General features: G+C 33.5%; 2 protein-coding genes, 1 long non-coding RNA gene and 1 other non-coding gene across 5 annotated transcripts; 1 reads left to right on the top strand and 3 right to left on the bottom strand.

Moving 5' to 3' along the window:
• Positions 1 to 2,046: 2,046 nt before the first annotated feature.
• LOC108839095 (protein LURP-one-related 17) lies at positions 2,047 to 3,620 on the bottom strand. The gene is given in 3 exon segments (XM_018611929.2): positions 2,047 to 2,322; positions 2,324 to 2,509; positions 3,252 to 3,620. Coding segments are annotated over 3 exon segments (672 nt in total). The 5' UTR covers positions 3,537 to 3,620; the 3' UTR covers positions 2,047 to 2,121.
• A 4,202-nt stretch (positions 3,621 to 7,822) lies between these two features.
• TRNAL-CAA (transfer RNA leucine (anticodon CAA)) lies at positions 7,823 to 7,906 on the top strand. The gene has a single exon. It is a non-coding gene; the product is annotated as a tRNA-Leu (tRNA).
• A 995-nt stretch (positions 7,907 to 8,901) lies between these two features.
• Positions 8,902 to 10,516, bottom strand: LOC130511926 (uncharacterized). The gene is made up of 6 exons (XR_008945437.1): positions 10,253 to 10,516; positions 10,083 to 10,183; positions 9,833 to 9,899; positions 9,410 to 9,741; positions 9,156 to 9,280; positions 8,902 to 9,021 (listed from the first exon to the last, which is right to left on the bottom strand). It is a non-coding gene; the product is annotated as an uncharacterized LOC130511926 (long non-coding RNA).
• A 3-nt stretch (positions 10,517 to 10,519) lies between these two features.
• LOC108849129 (cation/H(+) antiporter 18) lies at positions 10,520 to 13,988 on the bottom strand. Of its 2 annotated transcripts, XM_018622638.2 has the most exons (4): positions 13,740 to 13,988; positions 13,125 to 13,350; positions 12,048 to 13,049; positions 10,520 to 11,979 (listed from the first exon to the last, which is right to left on the bottom strand). In XM_018622638.2, exons 2-4 carry the CDS (start codon positions 13,314 to 13,316, stop codon positions 10,771 to 10,773), a joined length of 2,403 nt encoding a protein of 800 aa, XP_018478140.2. In that variant the 5' UTR covers positions 13,317 to 13,350; positions 13,740 to 13,988; the 3' UTR covers positions 10,520 to 10,770. The 2 variants fall into 2 exon arrangements, with proteins under 2 accessions (XP_018478140.2, XP_056865804.1); XM_057009824.1 differs by lacking the exon at positions 13,740 to 13,988 and having other exon boundaries at positions 13,125 to 13,600.
• Between the last annotated feature and the right edge of the window lie 807 nt (positions 13,989 to 14,795).

A 14,795-nucleotide genomic window follows, 5' to 3' on the forward strand; every position in this document is an offset into this window, starting at 1 on the left:
GAAACCATTGAGCAAGTTGAAGAACTAGAAGTAGTAACAAGATGTTTGTTGTTATTAGTGCAATAGGATGTTGATGGAACAACTATCAAAAAAAACTTCTAAAGTAAGTTTCAATTAAATCTTGCAGAAAGTGGATTTGAATCCGCTTGAAGATCGATGAACAAGACAGTAGTTCACCTCTTACAAGCCACATGTATATGAAACTGACATATCCGGTTTGAGCAGCACAGGAGAGAAGGTGGCTCTAAGCCGCCGTGTGAAAAAGCATTGGCACGGCTGGGTCAGGAATCAGACCATTCATATCCATGATCTTCCTCTTCTTTCCCATGATTTTTATATTATAGCATTTCGAAACAGAAAGTATTGTTATTTCTCAAAAGATATTCTCATTTTGTGTTTGCATAAACCATCTCAACATAGACAAATATAACAATGTTATTTGGAATATTATAATTAAAGTTCATTCAATATAACTATCTCTTGTAATTATGTAACTATGTTTGAGTGTATTTTTTTTTTGCAAACAACTATATTTGAGTAATAATGTACTAAAATGGTTTTTTGATGTAAAAAAAGTTAAATAAGCCTTGTAAATAATTTTTATTATGTACTAGGTGTTTTACTGCACCATATGCAGTAAAAGAATTTTAAAATATTTTTTAAAAGATAAATATAAATTATATTTATTTTTATTAATATTATAAATTTTCTTTTTTCTTATCAATATTTTAATATAAATTTGATTTAACTGAACATTAAAATTAAGATAAAACCAATTTTGTTTATTTTGAATTATATTTAAGAATGTGCATGTATATATTTAAAATTATAATCTTAGGTAGATTTTTCTATCTATTTATATTAATTAAATATATTAAATAAATATGTAAAATTTCAGAATTGTCAAAAATTAAAATCAAACAATATTTATAAAATCTGTAAATATATATAAGAAACTAATGATTTTACGATTTAATTTGATTTTATGATTTAATTTTATAATTTTCTAAAAATATGTATATATTTTTGAAATATTTTTAATTTAAATGATATTTCAAAATTTGAAATGCCATAATTGAATATATTTATTTTAACGATGATTTATGCGTTATTGCCATATTTTTAAAAAGTCCAAAAATATAAATCGATAATAAATATAATATATGAGTTATTACCATATTTTAAATTTTTTATCAAAAATATAAATTAACATTAAATATAATTGTTCATGTCATATTAATCTATAAGACATGTCATCAATTTTAGTAGCTATGTCACATTTATTAATCTAGGTGTTTTCATGCACCATGTGTAGTGATGAATTTTTTAAAAGTTAAATTTTATATTTTAAAATGTAATTTATTAATATTATATATTTTATTATTTTGACTAATAATTAATATAAATATCATTAATTAAGAATAAAATTAAGAGAAAATATTTTTTTTATTTTAAATTATATTTAAGAATATATATGTATATATATAAAGTTAAAATCTTAGATAAAAAAATTATTTATTTCATTTGGTTAAATTATTAAATCAACTTGTACAAAATTACTAAAAGTCATATAAAATTGTATAGTTATCAAAATTTAAAACTAAATAATATTTATATAATTTGTAGAAATCTAAAAGAAACTAATGATATTACGATTTTTTTAATTCAGAAAATTTAGAAAATTTTAGATAATAAAAATTTTATTATTATAAAAGTAAAATTATATAATATTTCGAAATTCAAAATATCATATTTGAATATATTTATTCTAGTGATGATTTATGAGTTATTACCATATTCTATAAAGTTTACCAAAAATATAAATAAATATTAAATGTAATATATGAGTTATTGTCATATTCTAAAAAGATTTCCAAAAATATATATTAGTATTAAATGTAATTGTCCATGTCATATTTAACCATATGACATGTCATCAATGACATGTCATCAATCTTAATAGCCACGTCACAATTTTTTTGTGTGAAAAGGATTGTAGAGAAGACATATGGCAAATCACTTCTCAAATATAGACTAGGAGATGTATTTTTGTAAACATGTTTATTTTGAAATAGTACTGATGTACAAATGAGAAGGAAAAAAAAAAAGAAAAGAAAGACTTTACTTAGAGAACATTTGGTCTAATAACAAAACCAAAGCCATTGCTAAACTGGTGTCAAAATCTAGACTAACAACCAGATCAAAAACATCTGAACCAAACCGGACTCCTTTAGTTCTGGCCTCTTTTCTTTTGATCTCCACCACTGCCCGGTTTGATGAGACGTGCATTATCTTACACGATTTACATCTGTACGATCCTTTTGATGACGTAAGTGTTCTTCTTATCGAACGGCACTGAAAATACGTACGCCAAAATGTTGGAATTGGTGCTCAAAATATTCATCTTCAAGTTCTTCCTCATGTACCAGAGTGGGCTCTTTGGTACTTTTGCTTCACCATTAGTATCCTTTACTTCATATATTCCCCAACTATCTACTAGCGTAATTTTCTAACCAGTAAAAAGAAAAACTCATTTTAGTATGCATGTACATGACCGTAACATTGATATCAGAAATCCAAATTAAATAGACGTTTATTTTCATGAATGGTTGTCTAAATGGCCGTTTTGTTATATGTAAAATTATTATGTAATTTTATGATAATATGAAATAGACTAATAGTCAAAACTTTTGTGCTAATTTGTAGAGATATATTTTCATGATATGACGGGTTATTCGAAATTCATGCCAATACAATTGTCCACATGCAGAATACTTGTGTACTTTTGACGTGACCGATTCTGGACGGTGGTGTAGTTGGTCCCACTCAGTCTTAACTTATATTATATATACGTATATAATATCTTCTTGTTATATATACTATCTTCTTTCATACTGTACAACTCTTTTTTATTGTTATAAATTATAACTCTTACAAATATATCTTTAGTCGGCTAAAACCAATCTGTCATTTACTCGAAAACTGTCATTAACGAAAAGAGATATATTCATTGACTTGAAGATTTCCTAATTAAGCAATATGGTCTGGATATCTGATAATAGCTCGAGTTATGTGTTGATCAAAAAAGAAGAAGCTCGAGTTATGTATATCATTGTGAGTAGGGTACTAGGTGTTGTAATTGTTAAGAATCTAATTGTTTGATGTTAGAGTCTTGAAGGAGGATATTGTATACTACAATGATTCAACTATCAGACATGTGGACGTGTACTTATTCTAATTAATGTATTTACCTTGGTACGGTGCATGAGGAGGACGGAGTTGCCATCTTTGTCCATCAGGATGAGTTCTTCCGGTCGGGTTCGGGCATAATTATCAACCCGATAGATCAAATCTCCATTTGAGTCTATCACCGTGAAACCTTCACAACTAACAAGAAGCGATTTTCTCCATACTGTGAGTGTCGTACACGCGTCTCCGATCTCTACGGTGGAGGTGACGGCCACTATTTTCTCCGGAGAGGACAACTCATCATCGCCGTGGACCGACCTTGACCGATGCTTCAAGAAAGGGAACATGTTCAGTTTTCTGGTGTTCTTGATTTTACTATTTTAAGAGTGTTTAGATCTAATAAGTTCTCAACACAAATATGGTAAGGTTAGGTATACATAGATGATATATATAACTAGATTTTGACCCGCGCTTCGAAAGCGCGGGTATTATTTTTTTCTTTTATGAAATATATTATTTGTTTGTAATTATTGAATGTATTTATCTTAGTAAAACTTTTTTATAATAAATTCGACACATAGAGTGTCTCTGGCTTTGTTTTATTCCTTCTCCAATCAACATATTTATTTGGCTTTTTGTTAAAATAAATAATTTTAAAACGTAACTGTACAATACTTTTACATTGATATTTTGTTTAAACAATGTGACATATTTCTATATTAGTTAAATATTTACATTGTAATTTAAATTTGTATACAAATCAATATGTGTGTAGTTTGTTGTTAAAAGAAATGATTTTGAATCCAAATGTACACTACTTTTATATTGATTTTTTTTCAGTTCATATAAATATTTTAAATATATTTATTTCAACTGAACTAACTAAAATTTTGTTAAATTGGCCCCTGAAATATATTTTTATACATCAATATTTATTTTTTATAATTAGTGTTATATATTCTAGATGTATCATAATATAACTAACGATATTCAAAAGACCTGGACCGAATCAGGTTATATGGCTATTTTTGTTATAAATATCCGAACCCGTTTTAGATACATTGGTTATTTAGATATTTTTAGGTTCTTATACATTAAAACCGAATTCATCCAGATCCAGAATGACCAACCTCAAAATTCACACATAAGTTTATAATATTCAAGCGGGATTTGGTTTTAAAAAAATGATACCCGAAAATAACAACATGTACCTAAATGGACAGATAATGTTCATGTCTAAAAAAACTCTTTTTATGTGTTGGCTAAATTAAATGAAATAAAAAAAGTTTTTTTTATCAAGTAAAATAATTATATGGAGTGAAAAATTAAATGGTAGTAAATATAACACATTTTAATTATTTTGATTTAAGTTGTTATTTTATTCAAAAACATATCTTTGAACTATATTTATGGGTACGTAATTTTCCACCGATTGAAACTAAAATAAAAATATTTTAGTAAAATAAACTAAACCAAACGTTTAATCATATGTAAAACCTAATTATTTAACATTTTTGATTTTATAATTGGCACAAAGTTAATATTGATTAACTAATAAATAAAAATATATTATTCATATTTCTAAACAATTCTCATTGTTATTAATTTATTGAAAATACAATGACTAAGTGTGTAAATAAAAGAAAGTACACATCTCTACTATCCATGTTTCCAAACATATCTCATTTATTCTATTATCCATGTTTCCAAATATATCTCATTCATTCTACTATCCTTGTTTCCAAACAAATTCCAAATGTACTTCAACTTTAATAATATAGATGTGTTGTGGACGCGGAGATATTATATTTTTTATTTCCTCAATAATACAATATTGTCTTATTTATTATCATTTTCATAAAATTGTCTTCTACTCTTCTGTATTGCAAATATATGGATAATATTTGAAATTTAAGACCGAATTATATTATTGTAGTTCTTTCCATAATACAATAGTCTTATTTGTTGTAGACATCGACAATGTTAAGAGTGTTGTAGAAATGAAAGTCACTAAATGGACATGGCGATACCCACAATGATTATTTGGCGTTGTCAGCTATATGTAAATTGTACTAACTCAAACTTGTCTATCCTCCGATATTAGTCGAAAAGTATTCCAAATTCGAATCAGACAGTGTGGCACGCTTTCAGAATAGTGCAATCTGTATCACTAAATACATTTCTCTCGAGACCAATCAGAACCGATAGATTTATCAAAAATAAAAAAGCAATACACACTTGTTAGGAAAGGTACTTGAAAATCTGCACAAACAAATATGTTATCAATAGTAGTTCATATATATACCACATTAACGATTTAGAATAGCCATCATTGTAGAAAAACAGTCCTTAACATATGGAGATTACTTCATCCAGATTCCAAATGGATGACTTAACATGAAAGGAGGCAGAAGTTTCCAAAGGTCATACTCAGAGTCTGCATGGTAATTAACGGCATGGATTCGAAGGTTTAGATATAATACCTCATCCACTTTTTTTGGGGCAAAACCTCATCCACTTTTTGAATCAATTTTTAGAATATTTAGGCATGTTTAAAATATAATAAATGTTACAGTTAAATTTTTATTATTTTACTATTATACACTTTCTATAACTATCTACTAATAATATTTAGTCAAATTCAAATAGCTTTAATTAATATTTTAAAAACTATATGGTTTATTAATATCATTTCTTCAAAATATATGCATATAAAACAAACAAAAATCTAAAATGATATTTTCCTGGAACTAAAGGAAGTATGTTTCTTAAAAAAAAAATTAAAGGGAGTATCAATACGTGTGATTAAGAAATGGTCCAAATTTAAAAAAACCGGGGTTTCTAGCTCACTTGGTAAAAGATTTACAGCTGTGAGTTCCACCATCTGGGTTCGAATCCCGGCCACTGGAGAATTAATATTTCAACATCGCCACAGACAGAGAACCGATATGTAGCAACACGTGACTAGTCTGGATCACTTATGTGGGGTCAGGAATTAACATTTCGGCATCGTCTATCATACTCATCAATATCATATCCTCCAACTATAAATATGATCTCAGTTTGTACTCATTAACAAAATAAAATAAAACTCAATCTACTAACGATGCATTTGTGATCGCCATGTGCATTTATTTGTCACCATAAACATAAACCAAGATTTGACTATCAACAATCTTCTGTAATAAAACGGAATATTACTGTTCCTTGTACAGTATATTCCTGATTCAAACTCCATTTGTCGAAGGCATGCGTGGCTGAACCTGATTGGGTGGTGATTGGCAGGTAATCAGACTTTAGTCCTGGCATGCATGGTTTTCTGAGATTGATTAGGATTTAACAATTTATATAATACTCCTACTTTAATTTATGCATTATTAAAATCTGTATGTATTAGGTAAGAACTTTAGATTATGCAAGAGTCTCAAATTAGGCCACGTAATAGATATGAGGTCCAAGAATCTCTACTCTCTTTCTTTGTCTGCGAATCTTTCCTTTTCAAAGAAAAATTCTTATCTTCTTAAAAGGCTGGTTACTTGGTTAGGTGGTAAAGTCTTACACACGAAAAGATGTAGTAATAAGTTGTATATAAACAATTAAGACAACTTCAATTGTTTAAAATAGCTGAATATCAAGTCAGAATGAATGAAACTTCTATGATAAACTGATACACTTTCTCAATAACATTTTTTCAGGCGTATTCTTTGTTTTAACTATTATAACCCAAAAGATGACTATGTTAGCCAATAGAAATGAATATTCTTGAACAAATAAAAACAAGAGGAAGGAAAATTCAAAATGGAAAAAAAATAATTGAAAATTCATATTGGAAAAGTAAATAAATAAGTGAGCTATCCTATCAGTTTCAAACCTGATTTTGTTGATCTTTGGTTTGCCTTTTACTCCAAAAAATCCTTCAAGAGTGATGTAGACACAGTAAAGCACGTGTGGAACACGTGTCGCTGACTCAGCAGTAGAGTAGGTTCCACTAAGGAAAGTTAGTTCTCTAGGCCAAGACCAAAACCACGTAGTTATAGTTTGATCAACCCCACGTGCATGAGTCGTGACCAGTTTCTTCTCATCTTCCAGTCTTTATTAAATTCAGGACATTTCCAAAAACGCTGCGTGTAGGACTTTTGGAAGATTTTTGGACACATATTGTGGTGGCCCGTTAATAACTCTGGGTTTTAAAATTCCATGTTGTAAACACTAGAAGCATTTTGATCGTTTTCAAACTTGTAGATAAATCTTAATATGATAATTTAACACGAATATGAAAATATCTCTACTTCTTTCAAAAGAATGTAGGAGATAGATAATCTAATGAAACAAGTATCATCGACACGATAACGTTTATGAATTTTTTTTTTTTAAATATACTTTTTTGTTGCTGAAATTTGGTAAAAAGTATACATTATTTTGTTCATTATATTTATAGTGTTGAGGAGATAATCTAATGGATTCTATCTATCGACATATAAAAGCTCTACTACTGGAGACATCTTCGAAAGGCTTAACAACCGTTTAGTTACGTGGCAAAGGTGCACAAAAGAAGGATAACAAAAAAGTTGACATTGTTTCGTGATTTTGTTAATTATCTACATATATATTAAAGATGTAATTAACAACAGAAGTCAGGATGGCCGAGTGGTCCAAGGCGCCAGACTCAAGTTCTGGTCCTCGAAAGAGGGCGTGGGTTCAAACCCCACTTCTGACACTTAATATTTTAGTTTAATTTTTCTTCTCATAATAAGTGAATTATGAAGAATGAATTTCCAAAAGTCACGTTCGTGTATGTTTATATTTTACGTTTAACTCTCGTACACTTCCATAATTTACCAAGGTCAGGGCCGGCTTAAACATTTAGTAGGGTCTGAGGCAAAACTAAAAAAAAAGACCTCTAACACTTAAGTTTGTCACAAATTTTGTGTGGCTGAAAAACAATTCAAGTAAAAAGAAAAATAAGATATGATTCAGGAATAAAAACATGAATGTCCAAAAGATAAATGTAAACCTGAAAAAAGATTAGTAAATAAAAATTGAACTGCAATTACGAAAAAAATATCTTAAAATAACAGAACCTGTTAAAAGATACATTCACAAAAACTTGTGATTTTGTAAAGTATATTCTAGTGGGTTTCCTCTTTGATCAAATAACAATGATGATATCATAATATGGTTCTGGTTTGTTCTGTAGTCAATACCAAAAGTACTCGATAAAACCCAAGGGTGTAGCATTAAACTTGTGATTTTATAAAGTCTATTCTAAAGGGTTTCCTCTTGATCAAATAACAATAATGATAGCATGATATGGTTCTGGTTTGTTTTATGTCAACAACAGTGAATATAACTTAAAATGTTAAGAAATTGCAAAAGCTGAACTTGTGTTCAAAACCGGTTTCTAATTTTCAGTCACCACACAGATATACAAGAGGCGGGGAGGGCTTTGAACTGAATTGATTATCTTACCGAAAGTAAAATCGTCCATAGTCCTATCCTAGTCATAGCTGAAGGAGAAAAAAAGTTATGGTATTCCACGTAGCAAAACAAGAGGATATAGATCTATAAGAGCATCCACAATGGTGGATTCCATTGTGGAGTCCTTAGAGGCTAATTTAGTTTTTTTTTTTTTTTTGAATAGGTAAGAATTCTTAGCAAAATAAGCAGTCCAATGGTGGATTCATTTTAGGAGTCTTTAGGAAATTTTTTTTTTTTTGGTTAAAATTCACATCTCAAATACATTAAAATTGATCTGAGAAAAAAAGTGCATTACTCTCGAATCAACTTATACGCTTTCCGGTTGAACACAGTCTTCTCACTAGCTTGGATAACCTACAGTAACAAAGCCAAAGAGAAATTTACTACTAGCCAAGTTAAACAAAGAAGGGACTATGTATAGAAATAAACTAAGAACAGTTATCAAACAAAATTAAGCAACGGAAAATCCGTAGAACACTGCTGCTTACCTTGTTATCATCAAGGGAATACCATATGCCACTTGAAGTGCGAACAAAGCAGTAGTAGTGACCAGAATCAATACTCTACCATAATGAACTAACACACCATATAGAGTGTACTTCAAATTACCTTCCTGTTCAACACAAGTACTGTAAATGTTAATAGAGGAAATGATGAAGCTCAAGGATTAAAAAGATACATGAACAAGGATATCTAAACAACTCCAACGTAATATACAGAGCACAAGAGTAAGTCTACTTACATATGGACCACTGACGTATTCATGCTTTCAACTACCATACTACAACAATCTAAATCATCAACAAAAGCCTCAACACGACAACCAAAACACCATTCAAGTCTACCAATCATTTTGTGATGCAATCATCATTGCTCTCATTCAACTCCTTGATCCAGCCATGACTTCTCCGCAAAGAGCTTCGTAGCAACCATATTATCCGGGGAAAGAAACGTTGTTACGAGCAGACGACAGCACGGATCTTCCATGTGCGAGCAGGACGGCTTCCCCAACAGCAACGGTGGTCGATGTGATCAATGCGCAGCTCTCTTATCTCAATCTCATCAAGCAACTGCCTGAAAGAAGTGCAGATAATTTCAACATATATATGATTGAAAGTAGAAATCTTTGCATCCTAACAAGAGCAATGATATTGAAAGTACGAACCTTTTGTCAGTGGGCTTACCTTTGAAGCTCATGACCTGCTGTGCACTCGGGTAGCCAATAGCTTCCGCTGTGAAACGCCAAACAAGAAAGTCAGAGTCTTGGAATATATAGAACGATAAACAGAGCAAAGGATCATCAAAAAGGATGAAACTTTCACATTTTAAAGGATCAAAGTCAACGGCTAGAGGAAGTAGCGTGTGTAGTCAATCACTTTAAGAATCAGGATATATAGAACGGAGACGAGACTTACGAGTGGGTAACGAGATGGGGGTGGTTAACACGGGAGGATAGAGAGGAGGAGGATCAGAAACAGGGGAAGCGGAACGGACTTCTTCAACGGTGACGCCAGCTCTAGGAAAGAAACGTTGTTACGACGGATTTATCAGATTGCAAATCAGGATGATGGAGAAGAAGACTCACCGAACTTCATGATTCAGATACCAGAATTTCAATCTACACTTTCCTGAGAAAATTAACAGAGCGGAGAAGACAAGAGAGAGATAGCGGAGAAGACGAGAGAGAGATAGAGAGCCAATGACAACATGCCACGTCTATAAGGATTGAGTCCTTAAATGCCTTATTTACGGACCAATCCTTACCTACAGTAACTCTTTTAATATTATTCAATTCATTTTGACATATGATTGAACGCTAAGGACTCGTTATCATACCCCATTGCAGGTGGTCTAAAACTATTTTCTTAACATCATCACACAAAACAAAATATTATGGGCCCTGGGCCCTGGGGCTACGGCCCTGCCCGCCCCTGCAAAAGCAACAGTTTTAAAACCAACAAATTCGACCATTTATGCTAGAAACAAAGGCAAACTCTCAAAATCCAAAAATTGAAGCAACGGTAAAGAACACAGTTGCTTAACCAACATTTCACGACCTATCGTAAACCAAACCAAACCAAACAACTAAACCATTTTTTAAATCTAATCGGAGTCTAACTCCGACCCAGCTGACGCCAAATCCGGAGCTGTCCCGGCCCCATTATACTGCTGAATCACCAGAACCGATGCTCTCGTAGGAGACTCCCCCGATATCAACAAACTCCCCACAGGTCCAAGCTCCGCACATTCGCTGCTCTCCCTAACCGCCAACGCGATTTCTCCACCCGGCATTCTACCAACCAAAAACAAATTACTCCGCCGCATCTCCTCAATCGCAGATCTAACATCCACTCCCGCGTTCTCCACTCGTTTCTCCACAAACTTAACCGACTCATCCACCGACGATTTCTTCCTGATCTCAAACATAACCTCCTCATCAGACTTCACGTTGCTGCTCTCCCCGCCATCCACATCGACACGTGTAATCTCTCCAACACTCTCCCGCGCCGTAACGAACCTTATAACCGTCAATGATATTCCCGGATGCTCCGCCACGCGCAGTCCATACGCCAAAGCTTCCCGATCGTCGCGTCCGCCGAAGAACAACGCCACGACGGAGTAAGAAACGTCCTGAGCCGAGACCTGGCTCGATCCGCCGAGTCCACGGTCGACGAATATCCCAACGGAGCAAGGCGCTTCCACCAGAACCCTCCGGTTAACCCAGCGGTAATCCCCGCGCGTCGTCTCCAGCGTCCCGTCGAGCTGCTGGTGTTTGTGGAACGGCAAGATCACGATCGAGGCTCGTTTCCTAGCCGCTGTATCGCAGATGTCCTCGTGGATGTCGGACATGGATGAGATCGCTGTCATTGGTCGGACGTTGACTCTGCTTAGCTGCTGGAAAGCTTGGAAAGCCACGACGACGACTTGATCTTCCGCGTTGCTGTTGTTGCTCCTGTTCCAGAATGGCATTCCGTTTTTGCGGACTTTGTGGACCATTAGGATAGCTGAGGATCTCTCTGAGAGTTCCCTTAGGTGTAGTGCGTAGACGCATAGCCCTTCGCCTTTCTCTATGCCTCGAGAGGCTTCGAGGAGGTTTATCATCGAAGGGATGCTTCCTGCTCCGTGGAAACACGTGAGGATTCGGAGCTGTGTGTTTGTGTTGTCTCGCTCGACCGTCCTGTGTTTGTACTCTTCTCCTTCTTTCTTTGATCTTCTCGCAGGTTTGTAAACCGCCATTACGATTGGTGTCGTCATGAAGGTTGTGAAGAGAGCCATTAGTACCATTATCGCAAATGTCTGATCGTTAAGAACCTGAGGAAGAAGAAACCAAAAGTTATTAATCTTTCTTGATACAAATGTGTGTTTTAAAATTTTTGTACCTTTCGATCTTTACCGATGTTGAGGACGATGAGTTCGACCAAACCTTTAGTGTTCATGAGGAAACCTAAAGCTACAGCTTCTCTCATAGGTATCTTGAAGGCGAGGGAAACACCTAGAGTGCCAACGATCTTACCAAAACAAGCGGTGAACGTGACTAAAACTAGAAGACCCCAAGACTGAGCTCCTTGAATCGTCGCCACGTTTGTTTTCAACCCACTGGCGACAAAGTAAAGCGGCAAGAAGAGACCAGAGACAAGATCCTCCACCTTCTCAATGAGTGCACCAGCGAAAGGTCCTTCTTTAGGGATCAAAACACCCACCACAAAAGCACCAAACATGGAGTGGATTCCAATAGCATCTGTTACGAATCCACAAACGAGAACTACAGCCAAAGTGGCGCAGATGTAGGTTTCTTCGATGGGTTCTCCCTCATGGCACCTTCTCGCAATCCATCTAAAGACCGGAGGGATGACGCAAGCAGCAACGACCACAAAAGCACAACCGGCAAGAAAAACCCAAAGAGAAACTAGAGGAGATGTGCCTGAACCCGAGAGAGCAATGGCTAGAGCGAGGAGGATCCAAGCCGCCACGTCGTTAACCGCGGCAGCCGACATGGCTAGCCGTCCTATCTCAGTGGTGAGAAGCTTGAGCTCAGCCAAGATACGGGCCAAGACAGGGAAGGCAGTGATGGAGAGAGCCACACCCATGAAGATGAGAAACGCCACGCTGTCTACTCCTTTGGAGATTGTTGCTCTGAGAACAAAGGAAGAACCAATGCCAAGAGCAAAAGGGAGCGAGATACCAGCCAGGGCGATCCCTAAAGCCTTTTTACCGGTGTTACGAAGAGACTTGGTGTCAATCTCTAAACCTGCGAGGAAAAGGAAGAAGAGAAGGCCGAGGTTAGCCAGAGTTTCTAGAACCGTCAAGCTTTTCTTTGGGAACACAGCGTCTAGAAAAATCTTGGAACGGCCAATAAGAGATGGTCCAAGCATAATCCCACCCTGCAGATTAATCATTAATCAAACATTCACTAAAAAGATTCAAAGGAATGTAGAGAGATGAAGGAAAAAGCTTACAATGACTTCTGCAATGACACGAGGCTGTCTAAGGGGTCTTAAAAGGTAAGCAAGGAGACGAGTGAGGATGACAACGATGACAATCTGAAGAATGGCGAGAGGTAACGCGAAGTCTATAGGGTTATCTCCTTGGAAAACTCCGTTAGAGGTTGCTTTCATCAAAGCTGGACAAGCTGAAGTATTTGCCGCCATTCTTGCAGACCCCAAAAAAAAGCTTCTTTTATTCCTGAAAATAAAATACAAAAACAATTAAGGCTTTGATCTAAAATCGTACTTATATATATACAAGAGAAAATCAGTCTTACTAATCATAATCCATAATTCAAGTCAAATACTTTTCAATCTTTACTAACAGAATGGCAATAGATTTGGAATCTGTGTTATCAATCAGATTATCATTAATATTTTATTAAGAAAAAAAAAGAGAGAAGATTCCACCAACACGCCTACACATGCATAGAGTTGCACCAGAGAGAGATACGATCGACAACAGCAAAATTAGATTCTCAATTACTTGAAAAAAGATCAGAAACTAGGATCGCAAGAAACCTAGAAGTTTCTGGAAACTAACTGACTAAAATCAATAATCATCGTATTATGAAGAGATTTGAGTACCTGAAGAACTCGACGATCTCAAGTACAAAAAGAAAAGCACTTTGTGATATATGCTGCGCCGAAATTCGCTGACATGTAAAGATCGTTGATGATGACCCGTAGACGAAGAAGACGTCAAGAATAAAAAGAAGTTTGATCGATTTGACTTAAACAGAGAGAGAGAGAAAGGAGAAGCGCAGACAGTGTTTCAAAGCATCTCTTTTTTCATGAACCCTTTCTTCTCTAATCTCTCTTATCAGATTCTTACACTTAATGCGCTCAAGTCAGTCCTTTTTAACCTCTTACTTAATTGCACTTTTTAATTATTTTTTGTTAGTTTGTTTAGTATTTTTTTTTTTAAACAGTAGTTTGTGTAGTATCTCTCTTTCTTTTTTTTTTGGTCAAAGTATCTCTCTTTCATATTTCGTTTTTGATTATCCGGCACCAAAGTCAACTTTTGATTCCGACTGCATTTAATAGCATGAGAAAACTAGACTCTCCCGTTCCCGAAATAAATATTTTCTATAGCATTCACGTATATCAAAAATATATAATACTTAAATTAAATTTGTTATCTATTTGTAATAATATTTAATGAATTTCAAATATTTTCAATTATTTTAAGTATATAACTTATTAACATTAATTACTAACACTATAAAATTTTAAAAATCTATTTTTGTGAAACATAAAAATAAATTTTGGAAATCTATTTCTCGAAAAGTGAAAGAGTATATACAATGTGTTATTGTTTTTATCGTCGATAATACTATTAAAATGTTATTTACTATTTAGAGCAAAGAAATAAAATGATTTGCTTCTATAAGCTGAGTAAATTAAAATAGAGCAAATAATTAAAAAGATTTGCTTCTATAAGCTTAACTAAACTAGACTTTGACCCGTCCGACCGGACGGGTATTTATTTTCTGTTTTTAGTTTTTTTTTTATATTAAATGATGAATTTGTAATATTTACACATGAATCCAGATTGAAAATTAATTTTTGCAGTTATAATAAAAATTAAAAGCTTAATAAAATATTATGATATAAAATTTAATTTTTTTAATTAAAATAATA

This window comes from Raphanus sativus, chromosome 4, assembly GCF_000801105.2.
Source record: "Raphanus sativus cultivar WK10039 chromosome 4, ASM80110v3, whole genome shotgun sequence".
Taxonomy (NCBI): domain Eukaryota; kingdom Viridiplantae; phylum Streptophyta; class Magnoliopsida; order Brassicales; family Brassicaceae; genus Raphanus; species Raphanus sativus.